This window comes from Anser anser, assembly GCF_964211835.1.
Source record: "Anser anser genome assembly, chromosome: 2".
Classification (NCBI taxonomy): Eukaryota; Metazoa; Chordata; class Aves; order Anseriformes; family Anatidae; genus Anser; species Anser anser.
The window spans coordinates 159,843,207-159,868,725 of NC_139721.1; the positions used below are offsets into that span (position 1 = coordinate 159,843,207).

The following is a 25,519-nucleotide window of genomic DNA, read 5'->3' on the forward strand; positions in this document are numbered from 1 at the left end:
GCTCCAAAACTTTTCTCTAGTTTCTTACCACTGCAGAAGAGAAACAAAGCAAAAGTCAGTAAAAAGTGCTGTTTTGTAGGTTATCATAGGGTATGCACGGTGTCACTACAGAACCTACAGTGTAGCACCACCACTGCCAGCACTGGCTTGTGTCCCTAACCAGGCTTCACCTTGGACCCAACGCTCTAGCCTCCGTTTCTGAGGTATCTGACAGATTCACAACCTCACCATTGTGAGGGTTTTATACCTTTAGGAACTGGATGTCTACCTGCTCTTAACAAAACCTGAATGTAAGTTAGCAGACCACACGAAAAGCCTTTGACAGTTTAGTGGACTGCCCCTCAATTCCTCTGCCATCTTGCAATCATATGTCTTGCACTCTTAGTTTTTACACTGGACCGTAAAAGTTGAAGACATTCTTAACATACTAGCCCTTAGGAGCCAACCTTCCTGATTCCTTCACCTGTACAACGAAATTTCCACGTGGCTGAGACTCATCAGACTCATAAGACTAGCATGGAGAGCTGAGGAAGATTTTTAAGTGGGTCACAGTGGGAGATGAGAATAACTTACTAGGGAGTCCCGTCACGCCATGAGGGGACGTAGCTGGGCTCCACAGCAGCCTGCTGATGTTGCCTCACCTATGTTTGCCTGCTTGCTTCAGCAGCCAAGGATGGTCAGTCCCCATTGCATCCCCACACCTGCTGTCAGGCTGATGTCACTAACATTTCTATATTTTTCTGCTGCTTAAACAGCTTGTAGAAAAATTATGTATAAACAGGAGGGAAAATTAGAGTTACAAGAGAGGACAGAAGAGACTGTCAGTAGGGCAGGTATTAGTGGCCTGAGCTAGCAACCATCTTGGACAACATTGGAGAAGGAAGCGGAAGAACAGATCTAAAATTATTACAAGTGTGCTCCTCTAGTTCATTTCTTCTGACTACCTGGAGTGTGAGCTGCCCAATCTCCTCTTCCAGCTCTTTAACTTTTGCCTCTCGTTCAGCCACCAGCTGTCTGAGCTGCTCTATAAGGCAGTTTTGCTTCTGAGCCTCGTTGTTCAAGTGCTGCCCTAGCATCTGCTGGGACTCCTTGTTCTTCTCATCCTGCTGGCTCAGGTGCTTTAAGATCTCCTGCATTTGCTTCTGCTGACTCTGATAAAATAGAAATAATGAGTGAGACATTCACTTTTGTACACAAAGATTATTAAGACTCCCTGTGTTTTACACCCTACAAGACAAATACTCACTTAGGAGCATGAGGGCAAGCCACTGCCCTGCCAAACTCATTTCCTGGTGTAAGCAAGCTGATGTCAGTAGCACTACTCCAAGAATTTGGTCCACTATGCTTTAAGCATGAGGTCACTTTGCCTTGCTCTCAGCAGCTATCACTTAAAAGAATGGCCCCGCACATCTACTTGTAACACCCAGACATGTTCTGCTGGGTAAGGGCAGTCTGCCCTCACTGGTCCTATCAAGACTTTAGTGGCTGGATGGTTCAAGTTGAAAAGATCTAAGGAACTGAAAGGTTCAGTTTGCTGGGAGCTTTGCTACCGAGTGTAGCAGAAAAGAAAGCAAGAACGGCTGGCTTTTGACAAAGAAATAGACTTTTTTCATAAGCTGAATAAAAGTGAAGATTTCAATGCGGTTTTTGTGACATTAGACCACGATCAGACTGCGTGACGGTGACATTAAAAGAGGAGGGTAGTGTGAGCAGACAGCTATGAGGTTAGGCTGTTTTGCCGGTGGGTTTTGGAGTTTTTCACACTCTGACAAATCTAATACTTGTTGGACAGTCTGCTCTGTCAGGCGAACAGACTGAAAGCAAGGTACTTCTTTGATGTAATGGATCAAAAATTAACCGCTCCTTCCAAACAAAAATTGTGTCTTTCTGTAATACTTTTAGTGAGAGTGCTCAGACTTAGCAGAAGTGCCAACTCTTATTTGGCTCCTCTGTAATCAGCCTAATCTGCTGGTCAGTGCCCATATTCCCCTCGTGGCTGCCTGGTGTGCAGAAAGGTGAATGCCAGCTTAGTCATTAGCCTCTGCTGGCTAAAAGCTCTGTACAGAAGCAAGGAAACGTAAGTGCTTTTAAACTTGTGAGAAGCTGGATTAGGGCTTCTACTAGGCAGTGGCATATTTTCTCATATTTTTTTCTCATTATTGTAATTGGGGAAAACTGTTTGGAACCACCGCAGGACAAAGCAATCCCACAAGAGCATGACAGTGGGCATTTATTTCAGCATATCTGTGTCTTGAGGCCCCACTGGTACTCCTAGTTTTGAAGGCGCCAAGTCCTCTCAGCTCCAGCTACTGCAGCCAGATGTGTACACGGTGCAGTAGGCATGGTTCAGGTCTTGCGTGTTTTGGGCTGTGTAATACAACAAATTAAAGTGCAAGGCTGCAGGCATTCTCATAGAAAAAAAATCTACCAACAGGGCTGAAAGCAGAACAGATAATCCAGTCCAGCTGCTGGAGTCAGGAATGAAGCCCTTCCTCTACCTAACAGACATTCCTGTTTCCATCCTGCAAAATGTTACTTCCAACACTTGACTCCAACTGTCACCCCCAGTGCTGTCCTGCAGCCTTTAGGTGATCTGCTCCAAAATGCACAAGGGCTTTAGCTAACTCCAAAACCTCTGGCTGTCGCAGTTTGATTCATCAGCCCCCTGTATAAGGTTGTCTGTGTCACTGTGTCATTAAATGACATCGTGTTTCATCACTTAGAGAAAGAGGGCTGATCACAAGGGCCGGGACCAACAGTAATAGGCAGTACCAGTAAGGCATCTATGAGCTCATCATCGTGTTTTCCTTTCTCCAGCAGGGTTGCAATCTGTCCCTTCAGGGTTTTCACTTCGCCGCACAGCACTTTGTTCCTGGCTTTTGATGCGTCGAGCTTTTTTTTCACTTCCTCATGATTTTTTTGGAGAGCCTCGTGTTCCCCAGTGAGTTTCTGCAGATGCAAACACATCGTAGGAAAAGACAGTTATAGCCTAGATGCTTTGGTGAGCTAAAGGAATCACACGTTGCCCAGCAGAACGAAAAACATGGCACTGGCATATCATATCATCCCTAACTAAGTAGAAAGTATAAATAGCACTACTCACTGTTTGCTTGCCACCATCAAAAAGGTCTGTCTGACCAGAAATACAAGGGAATTGGGTTGGTTTAGTACATGCCAGGAAGTGTATGATAATTTTGTGCTAAAACCTAATTCTGTATGCTCCTGCTCATTCATTTGTCTCACTATATTCCCATGGGGAAACTGCCTTACTTCCAGATACAGGATGATGCTGCCACAGTGTCTACTAGAAGCTCTGCGTGGCATATGCTGTCTCCTGAGCCATGCCTTCACCTAGCTGGAACTGGCCAGGGAGTGTGCTGGCAGTCATGTAGCCATGGACAAGTGCAAAGGAAATTTTGGAGTGGAGCCTGAAGCACAAGGGGAGAGTGGAGCCATGCAGATTACAGTTACCGAGGGAAATCTTCCCAGTGCTGCATGCCCATGGCTATAAATCTCTCTCCTCCTCACAGCCAAGAGTGAAAGGTGTGCATTACCCCACTGCTCACTCTATTGCACGGTGAAATTGCGGGGAGAAAAGCAGCAGCTAATTAAGCTCTGGAGTGGTGCCAGGTGGCCTTTACAGAAGAGAACGCAGGAAAAGAGCTTAGGGGAAGGTGCTTTGCTAGCCTGTCTGTATAGTTGACTCCCCCCTGCTGCACCCTCCCATGGTTCTTGTGGACACAGACCTATGGATCCTTTACGGCTCAGGGTTTACTGCGTGCCACTAGCCACAGCCCCTTTCAAGCCCTAAACCTGTTTATTTTTGTAGCAACTCAATACAATAGATGGAGAGTAATATCCATGTCCAAAATGCCTCTTGGAAGGAGTCCAGTGCAATTCTGAACTTCATTCTGCTCAAATGTAGGAACCCATAGCCATAAAGATGTATGAGGTGGGAGGGGGATGCTTGTATTTAACATTGCATGGAGAATGCACACCTGGCCACGGGGAGAGGGGGATGCTCCAGAGGTTGGACGCAGCTAAGGCAGGGCTTCTTTCTACATGTGATTTCAGCACGAAGCCAGCACCAGCTGCATTGAAACCGAGGGACTCTCTGCCACTTTCTAACATCATACACCATGCCCAGTTGTCAGGTGTTTCAGGCCAAGTGGATGCATCTGACATGTGAATCATGAAGCAAGGGGATGTATCACGTACTGCAAAGGTATGCCTCGACACACGAGTACAATACAGAAAGCCAGCGTGGAAGTCTCTTGCACAGCCTGTGAAGTGTGGCACGACTTCTTCAAGCAGATCGAGTGGATTTTCAAAATGGTCTTCGGGTAGGGTATGTAACATACACCCCGAAAGTAAGGCAAGTTATTACTCACTATGTACCCAAGTAGGACTCCGCTCACAACATTTTACCTCCAAGGCTTCTTTCTTTTCTTTTTCCAAGCTGCGAATCTTCAGCAAGTTCTTCTCTTGGGCTGACAGCTTCCTCGGATCAGTCAGTGCCAGCAGTTCCTCATCGATTTCACTCAGTGATGTTCTGCTCTTGGTTTGACCCAGCTGAGTCTCCAGCTCTCGAACCTAGGGCACGACACAGTGGTCCAGCATGAAAGAGCACAGAACCAGAGCTCAGAGCACAGCACCTGACCGTTCACTTCTTGACATTATCATGGGTACACAGAGCAGTGAACGTTTTTTTTCAAATTTATATTTGCTAGGTGCTAACAAACATCCAGACGCTTAGGGCATCTGTGCAGGAAGGAGATATGACCACAAGACCTACAGGAGATAAAGGACACATGGGAGCTCTGTGCTTTATCACAGCCACATGTGAAAGCAAGGCAGATACCCCAAAGCTTCTTGAATGCCACCAATTATGTATGTGGCCAACGGAATAATGTTAGATATCCTCTACGAGGGCAGACACCCACTCACCCATATAAATTTAAGCATCTCAGCCTTCAGCAGAACCACCATCCAGGATGTCCACATCTAAGGCACAGTTCACTAGCCTGAATATAGGTATCTGGTGTTGTTTTAGATGCCCTGGGGTAGCAGAGACACACAGCACAGGGTCTACAGGACATCCCTACTTCTCCAGAGCAATGGCCAAAGGTCAAAGGGATACCCTACGGCATCTCAGCTGGCATTAGACACCAGTGTGTGGGCAACTGAACTCAGCTGCTGCATCTCAGCTATTCACTACAGATTTATTTTATAGTCAGGAGAAGGAAGCAGGATCACTTTTGATCCAGTGACTGCATTTACTGTATCACCACTGACTACAGAAAGGGCCTGCGGAGACTGGCTCCGAAATTTCTACAGTAGAGTACAATAATAATATGTACAGCCTTCAGCTGAATCCCAGCCAGGGGGTCTAATGAAAGGAAAATGTAATTCGGCCACGGGAAAACAGAGATTAACAACTTCAGTCAATCAGAGTGCAAAAATCACAGTTCATTGGCATATAATTCAACACCAGAAAAATCGGAGGATTGCGTACCAAATTACCTGAGAAAAGTTTTATGTAAGACAGACAAACTGCCTCCCTGTCCCGAGCTGACATTTCAGCTAGACTGTGCCCTTCAGAAGATTCAGGAGTTAAAGATTTTACTCAAGTTCCCGGGGGAACAACTTGAACATCTTATCTGGCCTCAATTCTTCCCGTCTGACTTTAGGCACTGAACAAAGGTGTCTGTCAGAGCACAGGCACTGACAGGGCTCCTGCTGTACGCAGTGGAGAGAGGCACCTTCAAAACATCCTGGGATTTTAACTAGGCTGCCACAGCTCTCCAGAGTCACTGAACTCTCTCCTCTGACACAGATGCTAAAGATTCCCGGCTTAAATATGGAAGTTTGCGCGTTTGCAATAGACTAATTAGCAGGAATTCTGAAAGACTCTGCACACATCGTTACACGTTTAAAATCTAACACAGCACCACCATACCATGCACACACAAGCACTAAAAAACATTCCAAAAGTTACCATAAAGCTTTTTATTAAAGCAATAAAGGCAACATAAAGCGTAAAGCAATGGTTGCTTTCCTCAACACAGAGAAGACTGGCTACGTATTTGTAGTAAACTCTTTGTCCTGGGGCACATCTTATCAGCAGGTTTAGATGTTTTTACATTACTTAATGAAGAACCAAAAGCTTACCTCAAACATCCCACTCGGAGCACCCCGGCCCCCAGCTTACTGTGCAGGCCCTGTGCAGGGCCTCAACTCACCTTGTTTTGGAGAACAAGAATTTGCTGGGCTCGTCCACGCCAGCTGCCAGAATTGGTCAAGAGACTTTGAATATTCACATCTTCGCCAACTTCATTTGCTAAAAGCTATGAAGAAGGGATTAATATCAGCAATAAGACTAGGCTGAAATACCTGTGGTGGGGAGGGGAGGAAAAACTGCTCTCTCGAGCAGTAAGCCCAAACCACTGTATCTATACACAGCAGCCTTTTCACCTGTATCTGATATCCAGGATCCCATGTGATGTAAGCTATTTTGGACCATTATCACAACACAGATTGTTGCTGCTTAGGAGGGGTTTGGCTAACGTGAACGGCTTCATTTGTTAAGGTGGGTATTTCGGTATTATAATATTTCAGTATTAGTCTTTACTTCGTTTTTCTTTTTTAAATGTGAGTCTATATTTTGCTGCCTACCTACATAGTTGGGAGTTGTGACCTGTACCCCCTGCCCCTGACACTTCGTAATATGGTTAGCAAAACCAACATCACTTTATTAGGCAAATGGCCATAATATGTAGGCAGCCCAATCGCGTATCAGTCCCCTTCTATCTCCTCTTTTTCTGCACTGTGATAAGAACATCTACCAGGATGTGGTGACCCCCGTTACAGAACAAACAAGCCTCCTGTTGGCATTGTGATAAGAAACATTTGCCCATGGAGGCTGTCCAAGCACAGGCACTGGGTTGTGACAGCTGTGGTGACACTTGTTATGGACCAGGGAAGCAAAACATGACATCAGACACTGCTTCTAAAATCAAGCAGCTGCAAATCCCAAGCAGGACTTAGAATAGAAGTGTTGCTGGACGGCAAAACCTGTGATCAGAGATGGTCAGGCGTGCCTGTCCTGGTTCCAGTTAGGACAGAGTTAAGTAGCTCATAGTAGCTGGTAGGGTGCTATGTTTTGGATTAGGATGAGAAGAGCGCTGATAACATGCTGATGTTTTAATTGTTGCAGAGCAGTGTTTACACCAGGCCAAGGACTTTTCGGCTTCTTGCTCTGTCCTGCCAGCGAGCAGGCTGGGGGTGCAGCAGGAGCTGGGAGGGGACAGACCCAGGACAGCTGACCCAAACTGGCCAAAGGGGTATTCCATACCATCTGACGTCATGCTAAACAATATATAGGGGTGGCTGGCCGGGGTGGGGGGGCCGGCTGCTCGGGAATAGGCTGGGCATCGGTCAGCGGGTGGTGAGCAATTGCATTGTGCATCACTTGTTTTCTTACACATTATTATTGTTAATACTATTACCATTATCACTATTATTATTATTATTGTTATTATTATTTTCCTGTCTTAATAAACTGTCTTTATCTCAACTCACAGGCTTCACTTTCCCGTTTCTCTCCCCCATCCCAGAGAGGGAGGGGGGAGGGTGAGCGAACGGCTGTGTGGTGTTTAGCTGCCAGCCGGGTTAAACCACAACAGTGCCTCACCATCATCTTCTTTCTCCGAGGAGTGAGCGAGTGACTCATGCTCTTTTAGGTGAATTCTGAGTCTAGGCTACGATTACAGCATCACATACTTGTTAGTAGGAATTTGACCCAATCTGCAGAGTCCAGACGATTAAAAAGTCCAGGTGAGTAAAAATTGTAGATAATAAGAAAGCTACACTACTTACTAAAAAGTCTGTGTAACAACAAGCTATGCTGATTGCTAATTTTTTTTTATGTATTAATAAAGCTCGAGTTATAAGTACCCTGTGGCCAGTCCTTATTCTACTGAGGATCCCTAAAAGAACCCGCCTGTCCCCACAGCATGGGGCGACAGGTATCAGACTGTGCTACCTCTGTAAGAGGATTTCAAATTCATCACCAAGGTTTCCCACGCATTGCTGACAGTTTTCAATACCTGCATTTATTCTGCATTCCATATAACTAGAACTGAACGGGAGCAGAGCAGAGATGCTGTCTTAATACACACCCTTGCAATCAGGCACTAAGCCAATCTCTCTTGCACAGTTCTGAAACAGCCACATTAATGAGAGCTAAAGTTAGTATGACGAGCGTTTAAATTATTTATAAAAAGGTCAGCAGAGTTCTATTTTTAGAAGCATATTCTCTACTCTGATCTGCATTGCAGGTCTCTTATGCAAAGGAATGAAACCAAAGGAAGCAGAGCACAGAGGAATGCATTAAAGCCCATCGTGAATCAAGCAGGAAAAAGTTACTCTGGATGTCACTCCACCAAACTGTTTAAACGTGCTTTGGTTCAAGTGTGGGTTTTAATCTCACCAACTTCATGGGACTGAAGCCTACATTAAAAAGTAAATAATTAAACGTTTTGGAAAAGAGGAATGGGCTTGACTGTATGTTTCAAGTCAGTCAAAACCTATTTTGCTGAACTGGGACTTTCAAACCTTAAAGGATCTGTACCCATCACAGCAGCAGAAATAATGGAAACAGCCATCCAGTTATAGGGGCAGGGCATGAAATCAGAGTGTGCCCATGTGCATATCTTTCCAGTTCAACCACTCTACCTGTGGTTTTGTTACCTCCTTACAGTTGACTGGAATCACGGAGGCTAACGAAAGCTCAGAGGAAAAGAAGCCTCCTCCTGATGTCACAGGAGTATACCTCCTGAACAGGATCCCAGCCACAGACTGCATCCCGGAACACTACCTTTTGCATCATCTTCAGTTCCTGCTTTGCAGACTGGAGTTGGTTACGGAACTCCATCGCTTTAAAGTTGGCCGAGGTTAATTTTTCTTGCAATGCTTTCACCTCTGGACTCTCGGCCTTTGAAGAGAAGAATGGATTTGGTAAGAACAGAATCCTCAGTGAAAACCTAAAGTTATTAAGATCCATGTATCCATCAGGATCACAGAATCTTTTGTTTCCAGACCCATTCCCTAATTTGTGGGGTATAGAAGAGGTGAAAACAGAGCAATTTGGTCACAAAATTAGAGACAGGGAGACATCCTTGCCATAAGGCAAGGATATGCACAATAGGAAAGGAATGCACAATAGGAAAGAGCTAAGTATCAGCTATTACTTCTCATTTCCACTCTACGATTACAATTCATACCAAGTTTCCTTCTATCTTCTTCAGAGTTGACTGCTTGATTCCTGCATCATCACCACCAAGAGAATGTATTTTTTCCACAGCTGTCTGTAGCTGGAAAAAAAATGCACCGTTATAGAATGGATACAGTGAAGAACACCTTCATGGAAGACTAATTAGAAAAAAATACGATGGTAATTTTAATGATCCTGGATGTTTATCTGCTCTAAGAAAAAAAAAAAAAAGACTTCATTTCCCCCTGTTTTTTATAAAAAAATAGTAGAAAAGCCTTTTCCTGAAATGTTTCCCAAAGAAGCCTGGGTTATTTCACTGCGAAATAACTTCAGGGAAAATGTCTCTGACTTGCTGAGATGGGACCAGTTACGGGTATTTCTGGGGGATTTTCTCATCACAGGTTCATAAAATAAGAATGTATACATATAAACGCAGATTCAATGAAGTACAGATCAGGATGTTGTCTCTGGAAGCCAGTTTACTCACTTTTCAAGAATATCACAGGATATTTAATAAAAAGCACACAGCTCTTTTCACCAGAGGAACCTAAAAGGAGAAATGACTACCTAACGCCCTGCAGCTGAGATTTAGTAATGATGTTAAGTCTCTTTTTCATCAGCTGGGATATCTCTGAAGTAGCATTTCTCAACAGGTAAAGAGTACGTCTGCTATTGCTTGCCACAGAATAGGAAGGCAGACACATTGCCCCTACTCCTTGGGATCATGTCCTCTGTTGAGGTTGCAAAGACTTCTTGCTGGACCGAAGCGCAGTGAGTTTGGAGCTGGAAAGGCTGGGAAGTGTTGCTTTAAAGGGATGGGACTTCATTCTTTGAGGTGGGCACAAAATCTTGGTTATTTGCCTGAATAAAAGAAGGCTGTAAGGAACAGCTTCTTCATTGAAGTCGTATCTGGAGAACCAGAGAGCGCAACTCAGGGCCATCTTACCTTTCTTTGCAATAAATCCTTGCATAGACCAACCACCGCTTCTACCCAGTTCATAAATTTGTTTAGGCAGTGGACCAAGAGTCAGGAATTCCAGCGAGTGGTGGCAGCTGCTGGGTCACATTTCAATGATGTTTTCTGCCAACACCCATTTGCAGCCTTTGTTCATGTTCTGCTCTTTGCTAAGCGGTTGCTCAACGACCACACCCTGCATTTTGTTTGTGGGAACATATCCATGTTAAAACGCTTATGATTTCCATATTTTGCAGCTTTCATGCAAGCGAAGAGCTAACAACGACGTGAAATAACACTGTTTTCCCCTGGTCAAAGTACACCCTGCGACGTGTTTGCAAGGTACTGTCAATATGATTCATTTCCCTGAGTTTAAGCCATCTAGAAGCAGGCATATGGGATGAGATCCAACTCTCAAATTAACACTTTTCCTCTTCTCAGCGTGGGCTTCTCTATTCGTAATTAATGGAGTCTCATCAATACAATCAGGGAAGTCTACTCTTCAGCTCACTCTACACTAGACCCCTATGTTAGGTCAAGCAGAGGCACTGACCGCGGACTCTTTTTTGCCCCACACGGGTGTCTGGTCCTGTTGGAGGTGCCCAAGGGATGTGACATTAGCAGGCCCTCAGCTGCTGCACCCAGAGTGCCGGTGCTGTCACGTCCTACAGCCCTGTACGGGTGTCTGGGAGGTCAAGTGGCACCTCAAATGGTACTTCTATGCTTTGTGCGGGTAACTGAATTGTGCTTTAGTTGTCTTGTTCTATAATCAATGGAAAAAGATGAGTGGGTCTCATCAGCTTAGCGTAAAAGTTACCGAAGAGATGTGAGTATCTGCAGCTTCCTATCTGTGATAGCTCTCCTTACACCTCACTCAACATTTTTGATAGGTACCTCCCACTCTCGAGCACTGCTTTAATCCTACCCTTCCTTCACATCTTCATACAGCTCCTCTGAACAAACCCATCCCCAAAACTGAGCCAATGATCAATGGTTTGGAGAAGAGCCATCCCAAAGGAGTCTGTGAGAAAATGGCCTCAAGCTGCGCCAGGGGAGGTTCAGGTTGGAAACGAGGAGACATTTCTGCTCAGAAAGAGCAGTCAGGCGTTGGGACAGGTTGCCCAGGGAGGTGGTGGCGTCACCGTCCCTGGGGGTGTTCAAGGAGAGGTTGGACGTGGTGCTTAGGGACATGGGTTAGTGGTGACATTGGTGGGAGGGGGATGGTTGGACCAGGTGATCTTGAGGGCTTTTCCAGCCCTGATGATTCTGTGATTCGATGAAAACACAGACCAGGGCATGGCTTCACTGGGGCCCAACTGTGGTTCATTTCTATCGCAGATGAGACAGGTTGACTTCGTTTGTCTTTGATTTTGATGGTGCTGGTGTCCAAGGAACAGATTAGTTCGTACCTGAGGTGCCTATCTCTGCCCTGACCAGCACAGTTTCTTGAGAATTTCTGTTTACTTTGACTTTCTTTCCTGAAGCGTCTGCAATTCCTTTCTTTTAGGTCAATACCTTACAATATTTTACATTTCTGTTTGAATAATGGTCTTTACACTTCTATAATAGAGGATTATAAGCAAGATATTTTTTCTTAAAATTATCTGCATCTTGCTCCCCTACTTATGTAACTTCACAGCTCCTCAGCTACACCAGGTATTTCTTAGCCAGCCTGCCAGCTGTGTGACAAGGCCCTTCTGAGCTCTTTGGATTTATGCAGTTCTCAAATCTGGCATCTACCACGTCTTGATCTTTCAGGTAACTGGGATCCAATTCAGATAGCTGAATGACTCATGAAAATAAATGACTGTGAAAGATGGAGTCAAAATGCACTTGTCAGACAGAGCGATAAACATTATCGATACATTTAAATGATGCCTTCTGAGGAGGCAAAGCGAAGGAAAACACCCTAAAAATGATCAAAAAAATTACCAATACTGCACAAGGAAGATCAGTAGTTGCCAACGAACAAAGTAAACACTGACATCGGGGCATCTAATTTTCATTTCAGCAGTCACCTGAGGGAAATTAGTCCTGTGAAAGGTCAGCCTATATACAAACATTGTAGTAAACCAGAAGAATACAGCCGGCTGAGTGAAGATTTTCTGTCTTAAGTGACATAGTTCGTTATCGCCTCAGTTCAGAAAGCACTTACACTATTTGTGTTTCAAATACAAGCGAATGTTGCTAACCGGCATTTCATACATCTTTGGCTCATTATTTTGGCTCGGCTTACTGATAGCCTCTCCTAGCTCCTCCTTTCTGCAAAGGTGGAAATGGCTGAGGGCATTCATCCCTCCCTCCCAGCGTGGAAAGAAATGACAAGAACTCAAAGCAAGCATGAATGCAAGAGCAAATTCAAAATGGCAACATGAATCAAACCCACAGCTGCTCTGTCCCCAAAACTGGGTTTCTTTGTTTCTTTGAGAAAAAAAAGAACAAGAAAAATGCCTCACTTCTCTCTCCAGCTCTTTGACTTTGTTATTCAGTTGCTTCACTTTGGCTTTTTCGCTCTCAGTCTCGGCAGTTATCTCACGATTCTTTTTGGCCAGTTCAACGATTTTAGCAGCGGCAACGTCCCCCGCTAAACCACACGTCCCTGAAAAGCACACATAAAAGCAAAGGACATATCTTACAGGCAAGATTCAGAATAGACAATGCTTTTGTTCTCTGTCCACCGCACAGTGTACTTTTATTGTCTGAGCCGTCTCTCCCAGCGCTGTGCCAGGCACATAAATGAGTAAGCGAGGGAAAAGAGGCGTCACTGATCCAGCTGGACTGCCTGGCCCTTTGAGCCAGCGTCACACCGCGGCTAGCAAAGCCGTGTTTCACGCTGTAGGAACAGCCACACGTGAAGAGGCCATACCAGTGGTTCTAGCAACACACACAGAAAGGGGAGAGTGGTTTTCTGCTCGTGGCATATTGTGGCGTTTGTGGCACGTTACAGAAAAAGACAACGTTTTGTTTTGCGCTGGTTGTTTACTCCTGGAGGAGTCACCGAAACAGAGGTGCAAACTTTTTCTAGACATCTGTCCTTAAAGGTCAGGAGCACTACTACAGCTGACTCCTGGATAACAGCCAGGAAATTTCATTGTGCCTATTTATAAGTCCCTCGCGATAACGCACGCAGCCTTACTGTATTACTGTGCTCCTCTAAACACACACTTCACTCTCCTCCTCCTCAGAGAGGGGCTGAGCAGTGTCACCGAGAAAGCAATCCCCAGGACTGCCTTCTGTGCCGCTTGGCTTTTGTTAACATCACACAGGTGAAGAAAAGTTCTTGCCCAAGTGCAACATCGATATAATTGCATCCGGCATGCAAGAAAACCTCTAGCTCAGCAATGAATACCAGCCTGCAATCACAAGTTATGTCTGGCATAAATAATGCTCATTATTTTAAGAGTTTCCACTGATCTTCTTTATCTGATGTGCTCCCTCTTTCATCTAGAAGCTACTTTTTCCTTAGTTTTCCTAACAAATAACGGCCGCTAAGGATCACAGGACACACGAAACTAACCAAAACCCAGGCTCGTCCTTCCACGTGATGGCCCCCGAATGCATTGCACGTGTTTAATTAAAGCTCTTGCTTTCCCTGAAATGTGTCCGGGTCTCTTGCCCCGAAGTAGATAGCTAAGGCATGGTGCAAAATGCCACCAGCTGGCATCTCAGTCAGCCAAGAAGCTGCAGCAGCATTTCTGGCTCCTGGTTTTGACCCAGTAATAGCCTATTGCCTGTCCTAAACACAAGCTACAGGTAATTATTATGAGTGGAGGCGTACGCATTATTTGGTTTCGCTTATTGCTGATTTTCCCCTTCTCTACCGGCCTGGTCATCGCTGCTGTCCTGAACAACAGTGGCACCCAGTGGAAGAGGTTCCAACTGCACAGTTCAGCCTTCAAAGGACACCCAAACCGCTTTCAAAGCTGGACTTTTCGTTCAGCCAGCGTGCTGCACGTGTCCTGTTCAGGCAGTTAAACAAAAGAAGCCTGAATAAGGAATTTAACACTGTGTAGCAGAGAAAACCTCTAACACTGCTCCTTGACATTAATACAAAGGCTTCTAGAGTCATCGTTTTTTGTGCTCATCAATGTAAGTTTGCAGAAGATCTGTGAAGAGCAGGGATTAATGTGTATCCCCACTGCACTACACTTCTTTAAAGGGAAGTATCATTATCAATAACAATATTCTGTGCCTCAGTTCTGACCCGGAAACCTCAGACATCTTTTGGTCCTCCCAACAGCTCTCTTTCTAAGATGGGGAGCAGCAGCATTCGTATTTTGCAGCTCATGAAACTGAAGGAGAGTAAGACGCAGACCTTAAGCACACACACGCCAAGCCACGTGTGTGTGCTATCACGTCAAACCACTGCAAGGAGCTCCTCACGGCCAACAAAGCCGTGAGACTCTCCTGTAGAGGGAAATGTCAATGTTTAGGTAACTGCAAATGCCAAACAGCATCAGCTTAGATCCTTGCAAGTTTAGGCAGCAACAAAGTGTTGACTATGTGAGTATATTCTCAGGTGTCGATTTCCAAAATCCAGAGACAAGAGGCTTCGGTGCTACGGCAAATTACTGCCAAGCTCAACACCAAATCTCAGAGGCCAGTTGTTTCTCAGTTAAAAGAGCTGATTTTGGTTCATCCTAGCAGAAGCTTATTAGAGAAGAGTAAATGGAGGCAAGCACAATGTGAGTGAAATACTCCTTTTTAAGCCTAAAGCAATCGAAGAGATGTCACATTACTCTTTCTCTGCCAGGAGGATGATTTGGCTCACAATGACTCCGTTATCCTGCCTCTATTGTCATCAGCATCAAGCAAACCCCGGAACTAACGCGGCGTGAATGCAAAGCTCCCGTGGTTACCTGACAAAGCCAATCTGTCCTCCTGCATTTTTTTCTGGAGTTGCTTTATTTCAAACTCTTTCTCTTTCACCAGTTTGTACAGCCTGCAGTTCTCATCCCGGACCTCTCGAAGCTGCTCCTGAAGTTGCTCGTTCTCAACTTCAAGCAACCTGGGGGAAAATAAGTCGTAACGACAACAAACGTCGCCATGATGCGCTTCAAAACAACGCTTCCAGAGATAAAAGGAAAAGACTGTGTGCTGGATGAGCTGAGCTCACCAGGAATGAGTTTACTGAATTAAGCAGAATATCCTGAACCTCAGGTCAGAACAGAAGCTGATCATCCGATACCTGATCTATTCAGTTCATTTACGTCTTCTTCAAAAATTCTGCATTTCCCCACGTTTTCTGGGGCACAACATCACGGAGTAGGTATCTTTTTAGGGCTCCTAAGGTTACAGTACAGTCTCACCTCACTCATTCTTACTTATCTGGTTCATCAGAGGAAAGCAGGAAGGCTTACCATTCAGCATCTGTGACATTCAGCCTTTACTTCCTCTGCTTACCAAAGCCACTAGAATCCAACAGAGCATAAATTACAAAAGCTGCTACGGAGGTTCTTTCTTTAAAAATGAACGCTTCAGAGCAATTCACCAGAGGCCAATTGCCTGTGTCCTCATCCGATTTTTTTTGGTATCCCACCAGGACGGCCTAGCATCAGTTTGTATTGTTAATGTCACTTTTTGGAATTCATTTAAGAACAAAGAATATCAAAAAGCCCTCTGAATGGGAGGAAATGGCCTCGCTCCTCCAATTCTTTGGTACATTTAGTAACATTTATGGGTTTCATCTCTCTCAGGCACACAGAGGATGAACAACTTTAATCTCTTTGCTGTCCTCACACGATGGTTCCTCCAAATGTACAATCTAGAAATCAGGGCCGCGGGGGCTCAATCAAACCATGGGCACGCAGGCATCTACCCGAGACGCCCCAGATTTATCAGAGCCCCCTGTGTGAGGCCAGCAGAAACGATGCAGTGCCCTTGTCTGAGTCCCATGGGGATGCTCCTGATGTACCCTCGGGCACCCCAAATACCACCAGGCACCTATGGCAGGCGGCTGAACTGAGCCTTAGGTTCCCATTACCTGCAGCGTGACCTGGGTAGCTACATTCTGGTGGTTAAATCAGAGCCCCACACCTTTAGCCTACACAGGGCCTGCTCCAGACTGCAGCCGAAGCAGGAAGCAGGCAGCCTGAGTGATCGTAGAGGGTTGGATGTAGGCCAGTTGTTCCAGTGTATGGCTGTGGATATAAGCATAACGAGAGGGATAAAAGCGTTTAGGACGAGAGGGAACGGCCTCAAGTTGCGCCAGGGGAGGTTCGGGTTGGAAACGAGGAGACATTTCTGCTCAGAAAGAGCAGTCAGGCGTTGGGCCGGGCTGCCCAGGGAGGTGGTGGCGTCACCGTCCCTGGGGGTGTTCAAGGAGAGGTTGGACGTGGTGCTTGGGGACATGGTTTGGTGGTGACATTGCTGGGAGGGGGATGTTGGACCAGATGATCTCGGAGGGCTTTTCCAGCCCTAATGGTTCTGTGATTCTATAACCACAGCCGGATGTCGGCTTTCTCAATAGCCACCTGCATATTTTCTCTTCAAGTTTTAGCAAGCCTTTGGCTCAAACTGGGCTTTAGCTGTTAAATGCACGCTGCATGTGTGCATGTCAGAATAAATGACCCCTTAAAGCACTGTCACAAACAGCACAGTCAATTTATAAGATGATTCACAATCCGTAATTAAGCAGTGCACGTCTGTTCCAGAGCTGCAAATCAAAGGGAGATCAAAGGCAGCTGTTTACAAAGGAGAAGAAAGAAAGCAGCAATCTAAGCAGAGAAAAGACAAAACTAAGTTATTCCCACATGTACCACTCACAGAAGTGAACAAAACCATGCAGATTTAATGAGGGATACACAGAAACATTTTCAACCTTTACGGAACTAACACGAAAAAACGGTTCTAAGCTCCCGGCACACCTGGTCAGCGATGTCTGCCCTGGAGCTGGCTTCCACATGGTAACAAATGGATGGAAATCCCAACTGCAAAGAGCTGGAGTCTCCTCTGAGAGACTTCGACGCGTTACAGAGGAGGTTCTACCCAAGTGGTTCAGCAATGGAAAGTCAGACAAAAGCAGCAGGCCACAGAAAGCCAACCTGTTTTACTGCAGTTCAGGGGAAGAGAGCTGGGGAAGCTTGTGAGCGAGGGCTGTGACTGGAATTCAGTGTTTTTCCCCGCTCTGTTAGGGATTCTCCACATGATGGGGAAAATCACTTAATCTGAAACGCACCAAACACACCAGGGAGGATAAAGTCACACGCGCACGCACACAAACAAAACCAAAAAGACGGACTGAAATGTCAGCTAAGCGCTTGCCTGACCAAAATTTGGATGCAGGAACAGAAAGATGGAAAAATGAGCTCCCGAGGCTCAGAGGAAGGGAGACTTCTGGGCAGAGAATGCTTTCAGGGCACTGCTGTAAACAGCACCGCCACGCTCAAGTCGCCGCCGCTGCAGACCATACGGAGGGAGCCCTGGTTCTCTGAAACGTGTTCCTAACGTCTTATCTTGGCAATCCTGCAAAGCAGCATCCGCGCATCCTGGTGAATCCCCTCCAGAAGCAAATCCTGATTGGATTTGATACACTCATAACCACTCTTCTGCCAAACGTAGATGTACTTGAACAAAGGGCAACGCAAATAAACCTGCAGCGTGCTACACCTGCTATGTCAAAACGGGGCTTTGAAGAGTCAGTGCTGCTGAAAGCAGAGGCAAGCAACAGCTCCTGAATTACTCAGACCTCAGTTTCTGAACTGTAGGTGGCAGAGAAGCAGCCCCAGAGTCGCTGGGACTCTCTTGTGCTCTGCACCTCGCTGCACCAGGATGTTACAGGAGCTCCTAAGCCCTAATGCCCAAAGAAATCCACACCCGAAATGTGGGAATGAGTCTCCCTCTGCGTTTAAAGAGAAAAAACTGATTCAAATCTCCTCGCTGATCTGTACATGCTATCAGAGAAAATGCTGAAGGGACGAGGACAGCTGGCAGAGCTCAGAGCAGAAGCTTACACTGGCCAATCAGCCAGCCACAGAGAGGGACCTGTGTGTGAAGGAGGGAAGGGATGGCGCAAGGAGGAGAGCACCAGGTTACTCCTGGACACTCAGCTCCCTGTTTTGTACAAACACCACGCTCCCAGAAGCACCTGAAAGTTTCAGTGGGCTCGCTCCCAGGGTCCCTGCATCATCACAGGAGCTCTGCTGCAGCTTCTGTACTCAGGCATTCAAGGAAGCGATCTTCAGAACAAGCTGATCAGGGAGCTGCCCAGAGTAACACAGAAGGAAGACCAGCATTTAGGGCCCAATAAACCTTGCTTAGTGGCCTGATAAACCTCGGTAGAGGTGCCCTTCCCACTCTGGATTCTGGGAGGGAAAACTGTCTCAAAGGTATACACCTCAGTGCATGTACCACAGCACGTCACCCTATCGTGACGCCAATAAAACAGCTTGTGGGGCTAAAGCTGTAATCTGGATCACTGGAATGACCCGAGATAAAACTACCCTTGCCCCAGAAAGTGAATTCAATTTCCAGCACAGCCCTGAAAACAGCTGTGTCGGCACAGGCGCAAGTAGAGAGCAGAAGCAGGAATTTCTTAGGCTGCCTTCGCCACTAACAGGGAGCAAATCCCAGAACAGCCAACGCTGTGCTAACTGCAGACACCTCCGGGATGTGTCCAGTTCCAGACCTGTTCCAGTCTGCGAAAATAAATTAATTAGGTCGGAAGGAGACACTGACTACATCCTAGAAGGAGGATGAATGATCTGAGCTGGGGTTCCAAATCTGGGCCAGGAAATTGATTTCTGCACTCAGCTCCAAAAGCAAGATTCAGGAAGATCCACAGCAGAATGCCCAGCGTCCAGGCAATCCAGATACTCACCAGTGGGTGAGGTAAGGCCCAAACCCTTGCCACCAGGAAGATTTACAACCCTAACTTGTACATCCCTGTCAAGTATCTTACCTGTGAGGCAACCCCACCTATAAGACTCTCCTATATTTCACCTCCTGTGGCTGTCTTTTGACTTACTAAATCATGTCACACTGCACAGAGACGTGGGAATAACTGTCCTGGGCTGCAGGCCTTATGCTTGTACCCATTAGCTGCATGACGCGTTGCACACACTGGTCTTTGGAAATTATCGGCGTAGGAAACCTGTTTACAAGGCGAGGCAGGAGCTAACCAGCAGCTCAAAGGGCATTAGTGATCGTGGAGCGACTGGAGGTGGGCAGATGGCACCCAGCTGCCCTTAGCACGTCGCCTCAACCCCTCCGTCCTTCCTTCAGCTCTTCGTTTGTGAAACTCGGATAACAAAGAGCACCTAACAGTGCTCTGAGGCTAAACGTACCAGAGACAGTGAGAGTCTTCTCAGGCTACTGAAAGCCTAACACATGAGGACAAAGTGCTCTCTTAGTGTGAGTTTCATAAGATCATACGCAAAACAGTTCTGTGACCTCCTGAGGGAACAGTGCTGCTACACCTTTACCTTTTGCTGTCATCTTCAGTTACAGGTTGTTCTGTTTCAAAGAGGTTTAGATCATTCGGGATGCCGAAAGTCTCCTTTGCATTGCCATTGTTAACCTTCTGACTGCTCTGCTTGTCCTTTTTCCTCTCCATTAGATTCTGCAGCTTTCTTTGCTGTTGTTCCTGAAGAGCCTTAAACTGGCTTTTAAAATGCTCCTGTGCTTTGATGTCTGACTCCATGGTTTACTAAAAGCATCGCAGGAGGAAAATGAAGAGCAACAGAGACCAGAGATCAACATCGCATTCAAAACATCCTCTTCTAACAGCTGCTTTGTAGTTTTTCCACCCTGACCTTTGCCGTCTCCCTGCCACCTCCTCCTCCTCCTCTCAGCCACTGCGCTCCTCAGCCTCACGGCCTCGCTTTAAGGGCCCTTTTTTTCCATAAATGGCTTTCAAGCAGAAAAGCCTTTAGGTCTTTTTCGCTCTAGCATTCAAAAAGCAATGCTTTAAAACGCTTGTAAACGTATCTGTTTAAAAGAAACGTTTTTAGAGAAGAGCAAGTTGGAGGAAAACCCAAGCAAACAGAGCAACCAAACCACGCAACTTCTAGTTTTTATGACTAAAAGGAACGCAGGCTGGTTGCGGCTCAGGCCCATGCAGCCTTCCTCCCCAGGTTTCAAAAAAAGACCCAAATCCCCCCATTTTGGGGCTAAGCTGGGACCGATAATGAGAGATCTCTGCTTATCCTAAACACCAGCAGCGCGGCTTACAACTTTCCCCTCAATTTCCAAGCAGCAAGTGCCACCCAACGTGACCCACGGGCACGGAGCAGGTCCCGAGGGCCCCACCACAGCTCAGCCTCCCCTCGGGGCGGGGGGGGGTCCCCGCATGGCTGCCCCCAGGGGCCTGACCAGGCTGCGCTGCCTCCCTCAGCCCCAAGCCTTCGGCCCACGCCTCCCTCCCTTCCAGACCTCCTCCAGCCGCCTCCCCCCACCCCCTGGGCCCACCTACGTCGCCCCCCGCAGCCCCCAGCCCGGCGGCGGCGCCCCCGGAGCAAGGCCCGGGCGCAGGCTTCAGGCTCCCGGCTAGGCCGCGGCCTCACACGGTTGCCATAGCAACGGGCGGGCGGCCCGGGCCGCGCATGCGCCCTGAGCCGGCCGCCGCTGTCCTCAGCGCGGCCGCCATCTTAGCGCCCTTGCCCCCCCCCGTCCCTCGGGGCTGTAGGGCGGCCACGGGTGAACGCAGCTCCTTCTGCCCGCCCCCGTTCCGCCCTTCTGAGGGAGGGCTGGGGTCCTCCATAGCATCCCCCTGCCCTCTCAGGGGTTTTTTTTTTTTTAAATCCCTATGTACCCCCTCACACAGTCCCCACCCACCCCCACCCCGGAGGTTTTGCACACAGGGTGAGCCCCGCCATAAATCCCCAGTCAAAACTCAACCAGCTCCTTGTCTCCACTGCTCACGGCTGTTTATTCATATCATATTTTATTCGTATCATATCACACGCTGCTCTCAACAAATCACACCGGTGCAGGGTGTATCTTGCTTTATTATACCTCCTCTTGTCACACTGCTACCATGGAATGTAAGCTTGTCGGAGAAAATCTTGCCGGTTTTCTACAAATTTGCTTCATGAACACGTTTTTGTGACTGCTGTTAAGAGATTCAAGGGGTTCCTGTGTAAAATAACACTGGCGCTTTGCAGAGAAAGATTTTACGCCTCACAAAGTATGAGGGCGGCTTTTCAGATTCAAACGTTTTAAAACTTCTGTGGGGAATGGTACTGCAAAAGTCAGAGCTAGATCATATTTTAAAAGCATTAGAACAAATCAAAGTGCATTTTAAATGTTACATTTAAATGTTACTCAGAAGAACACTGTAAATAAAGTTACAAAATACAGTAATCTAAGCATCTGAAAACCTATAGTAAAAATAGGGAGCCGGTGTTTTCATTAACAATTAATAAATATAACATTTAAATAGCTGAAACACACCACGTACTTATCTTATGCCTTAAATAAAAAAATAAAATAGATGTCTATAGGTATCTCGATGTTTTAGAAGTCAGTGCTGCTAGAAGCTTCTAAATTACACAGCTGGAGGCTGACAAATATACAGGACAGGAAGTGACAGCAGAACATTCACAGCATTCTCAATGCTACCTTACAGATGGGGCCTCTACCTAAGAGAAGCTAGTTCAAACTTTGTCACTTTGGGCAACAGCAGCAAGAGAAGTCACCAATTGCAGGATTGAGCTAACACTCAAGGGGAAGATAAAGTGATTGTACTCTACTATATCCCCTAAAAATTGGGATAGAGTAGTGTAAATCAAAAAGAACCAGACCCTGATACCCATTTTACCTACTATGCAATCATTTAGACTGCCAGCCTCGGGACAGCGTACCATACACAAAATAAAGGGCAATTCTCTCAAGCCACGTATTTTTTTTCCCTCAAGAACCCCTCAATATTAAGTTGATAGCTGCAGTACACAGGCCACCACCAGGACAGAGGTTTAGGTTCTTCCATTATTCCTTGGGCTTTATCACGTACTCCCGTAGCATTGAATACAGCACACCTGCATGACGAAAAAAAAAGTATTAGAAAGCTGGGTTAAATATGAAATGAAGGGTTTCAAAATCTGAACACTGAAGTTCTGAGAAACCAAAGTAATATTTCCCTTACTCTTCTGTTTCATCCTCTCTTTAAACAGCCATGATGAACACTACAGAATTCTTTATACACAGGAACTTTTCCTAGTTTAGTGGTATGCAGATCCCCAGCCAACTCTAGTTCACTTTGCAGCCAAAGTCAAGCTTTGCTCTTTTACCTCCTGGGAATACAGTACAGGCAAACAGTGTTTCATGGGATATAAATTCGCACACATACACAGCCGAAACACTTAGATGAGACCCAGGAAGCTGACTTTCCAGTGCATCAAGTTCAGAAACAGCAACATATTTTCAAGGGAAAATATTAACAGCAGATGGCCTTTTTTTCTTTGCCTCTAATTTCCGTATCTGTAGAACCACACATACTGTCCACATCTAAAAAGTGGTCAAAACTTCTACTCCTAAAGTTAGTGGAGTTTAATATTGAATATATGTACTTAAACAGTATGTGAAGTCTAGGAAGAGTGATCAAAGAGGCATAAATATTTATATGTAGTAGCCTGAATGTTTCCACCCCAAGCGTTTTTAACACATGCCGATGTTATCCACCAGCAGAAGAGGTGTGAGAGGGTTTACATGACCCAAAGGACCCATGACAAGAACCTCCTGCTCGGTACCTACCACACGTTATCGCTCCCACGACGAAGCCCTGGGCTGCCACACGCATGTGAATCAGGTGAAGTGACATTTTCATGTTCCCTCGGTGCTTCAGTTTGTACAGCCCATAGCCCACCACCGCGGCAAAGCCAGCCATCCCTGCAAAGGAAGGAAGGCATTCCTATGAGTAAAAATCACCTCCGACATCTCAGTAGCATTGATCTATCTAAACAAGAAATCCTGGGACTATGCCTGGTTTTGTCCAACGCTATTTTTGCGTAGAGGTCCCTTTTCTTCCTACTGCTTTCACTTGAGTGCCATCTCCTTTAACACACAGCGGGCAGAACAATGATTTCCGCTGGTGTTAAAACGCGACAGCAGACTCTGGCAGTACATTCTCAGGGTGTCACGGAGTTTCCTTGGTATTTTTCAGAGGGCACAAGCGCCGCTCACTTTCTTAGAAGGAACCTCACACCAGAACACCGCTCGGCTTCAGCCAGGACACTCAGTGCTGCTGGTGCACGGGTGCATCCCGACATGCCACCTGCCCGCCGAGGGTGTTATTTTGGGTTGTCACATTTGGCGTGCTTTCACCGGGACAAGTTCTAAGTCACTCGTCCCACACCGTGGGTCTGAGGTTCAGCAACACCGTTCGTTTTAGTGCCTGGACAGACCAAACACAGCCCAGGCGGTGCCAATTCCCACCACGGACACCGATGCTCTCACAGAACAGCAGTGCGCAAAATATCCCAAACCCAGTCCCTTTTATTCCGCATTTAGGATGATTATTTACATAACCCAAAGAAAGCTGCCAAGTTTTAAGGGCTGTGTGTATTTTACTGCCGAGAACCCAGACAGCTTGGCTGCCTGAACAGGAGCATGACCAGCTCCAGTTGAGACCAAACACCCTTTCCCTGTGCGTGATTCACACAATAGCTTCATTAAATACAAATTAAGAGTTCTAGGGCCTTCAAGCTAGCTCTAACTCAGGCTGAAGGTAAACTCCACTAATCTGCCTGGGAGAAGCTGGACTCGCCGAGTCCATCGTGAGCTGGAGAACAAAGTCCTGTGACCACAAACCAGCAGCTATCTGCTGGCAAGGAACAGCTCACCCCGACTGACCCATCCGCCCTCCATTTAAGGCGGCTGGAAATCAAAACCCATCTCCCATCAGAGGCAGTTCCTGATCAGAGGAAAGTTCTCAGGGCACACAACCCTCTCCTCGAGGCTTTTTCAGGTCTCAGCAGAGAGGCTGAGGATTTTAACACCACCCTTAAGCTGGGGAACCACTGAACCTAGTGGGAAAAAGCGTTTGGACTAAGGGATGGCCACAAAGAGGTGAAACCTTCAGGAGGTGGGATGAATTTGGGATACTTTTGGCTGGGCGTTTGTTAGCTTGAAAGTCACCGTGTGGTGATCACACAGCTCCCAGTCCCTCCAGAACAAGACACCATCCTCACCACCTACCAGGATCACCCAAACATGTTTTTTTTTTTAAAACTCACAACTTTCTTTTTTCTAGGTTCTGGGTGCTCTGTTTAAGATGAGAGGCCTCATTGATTTCTCCCTCCCCTTGGGAGCAAATACCACCCCAGGTAGAAGCTGTTACTACAGCCCAGCCCTGCACGAGGAAGTCATTTCAGAGCAATTTCCTTTTCACGGCAGGTGACCGTGTTTGCCATATTGATCCCCCAGGAGGAGATTGCCAATGAATCCGCATTTTCCCCCACTTAATCTTACCGACGGGCACAAACGGCGTCTCTTTAAATTTCCGCAGCAGCTTCGACGTCTGGCTGCTTTCCGCCTCATACTCGGAGAACACGGATTCCTGACCGGACGACATGGTGCCTGCAAGGACGGGGAGCCTCCCTGGAGGTTTTAGGGATGAGAAGCGCAGAGAAATTTTCGGAGGAAGGAAAATCCCCCGGGGATCCTACGAGCGCAAAACAATTTACAAGGGCTAGAGCTGAGCCGAAGCGCCGCACAAAGCTGGTTTAATTCGAGTGAAATTTCGGGAAACGAGACCCTGACATACTGGAACGGGGGAGAACGGGAAAAAAACCAAGCAGCAGCAGCACGTTCCCACCGCCCCAAAAACCGGGCACCGAGGGCCCCGCTCCCCCCCAGCCCAGCCCAGCCCAGCCCCGCTCTGCTTCCCCCAGGCCGGCCCCGCGCTCACCGCCCCCGCCGGGTCTCGAACCCGCGAACCCTCGGACCGCTGCCGCTCCGCGCCCGACCTCCGGCACCGGCCGGTCTCGCGCCCCGCCCCCCCGCTCTTATTGGCCAACCGCGCCCCGCCCGCCCCGCTCTCATTGGTCCGTCGCGCCCCGTCCTGCCTGAGAACTACAACTCCCAGCGCCCCGCGCGGCGCCCCGCTTTCCGCCGGCCAATCCGCAGCGCGGGGGGGCCTCCTCCCGGCGCCATTTCGGCGCCGGGCCGCCCTCCGAGTCCTTATATGGGCAAGAGGCGGGGCAGGGCGTGACGTCACGCGGGGTGGCACGGAGGCGCGGGGAATCCCCGGGCGGCGGGCGCGCCAAAAGACGGCCATGCGCTTGATGCGGGGTGAACGTGCTCCTCGGCTGCTAATTTTTATTGCTGTTTTTCTTAATTTTTTCTCATTTTTC

The 25,519-nt window shown here is 47.1% G+C and overlaps 2 protein-coding genes and 1 long non-coding RNA gene across 7 annotated transcripts in view; 1 reads left to right on the top strand and 2 right to left on the bottom strand.

Moving 5' to 3' along the window:
• Window positions 1–20,812, bottom strand: part of CCDC13 (coiled-coil domain containing 13) — a 34,978-nt gene extending 14,166 nt beyond the window's left edge. Inside the window, exons 1-10 of one of the 5 annotated variants that reach the window (XR_014579196.1) lie at window positions 20,637–20,802; window positions 19,652–19,875; window positions 15,089–15,237; window positions 12,686–12,828; window positions 9,285–9,374; window positions 8,879–8,995; window positions 6,243–6,347; window positions 4,429–4,593; window positions 2,773–2,949; window positions 945–1,151 (exon numbers count right to left, since the gene is read on the bottom strand). Coding sequence is in view for 4 of the 5 variants with exons in the window: in XM_083822961.1 (XP_083679087.1) it covers window positions 945–1,151; window positions 2,773–2,949; window positions 4,429–4,593; window positions 6,243–6,347; window positions 8,879–8,995; window positions 9,285–9,374; window positions 12,686–12,828; window positions 15,089–15,237; window positions 19,652–19,869 (1,371 nt within the window). In the remaining variant the exon portion in view is untranslated. Of the gene's footprint in view, window positions 1–944; window positions 1,152–2,772; window positions 2,950–4,428; window positions 4,594–6,242; window positions 6,348–8,878; window positions 8,996–9,284; window positions 9,375–12,685; window positions 12,829–15,088; window positions 15,238–19,651; window positions 19,876–20,636 lie in introns of those variants that run through there. The other 4 variants (XM_083822961.1, XM_083822962.1, XM_083822963.1 and 1 more) reach the window with 4 other exon arrangements.
• LOC310893670 lies at window positions 9,765–12,679 on the top strand. The gene is made up of 3 exons (XR_014579198.1): window positions 9,765–10,109; window positions 10,487–10,571; window positions 11,178–12,679. It is a non-coding gene; the product is annotated as an uncharacterized lncRNA (long non-coding RNA).
• Window positions 20,813–21,077: 265 nt separating the features above from the next.
• Window positions 21,078–25,458, bottom strand: HIGD1A (HIG1 hypoxia inducible domain family member 1A). Its single transcript, XM_083822960.1, has 4 exons — window positions 25,075–25,458; window positions 24,636–24,828; window positions 22,920–23,054; window positions 21,078–22,204 (listed from the first exon to the last, which is right to left on the bottom strand). The coding sequence occupies exons 1-4, from the start codon at window positions 25,441–25,443 to the stop codon at window positions 22,155–22,157; spliced, it is 747 nt and encodes a 248-aa protein (XP_083679086.1). The 5' UTR covers window positions 25,444–25,458; the 3' UTR covers window positions 21,078–22,154.
• Between the last annotated feature and the right edge of the window lie 61 nt (window positions 25,459–25,519).

Excerpts from the sequence above, each read along its gene's own strand:
- HIGD1A (XM_083822960.1), bottom strand. The coding sequence starts at position 25,443 with ATGGCCGTCTTTTGGCGCGCCCGCCGCCCGGGGATTCCCCGCGCCTCC. Across the intron at positions 23,055-24,635 it reads GACGCCGTTTGTGCCCGTCG|GGATGGCTGGCTTTGCCGCG; the intron begins GTAAGATTAAGT and ends CTTCCTTTGCAG. Across the intron at positions 22,205-22,919 it reads CGTGGGAGCGATAACGTGTG|GTGTGCTGTATTCAATGCTA; the intron begins GTAGGTACCGAG and ends TTCGTCATGCAG.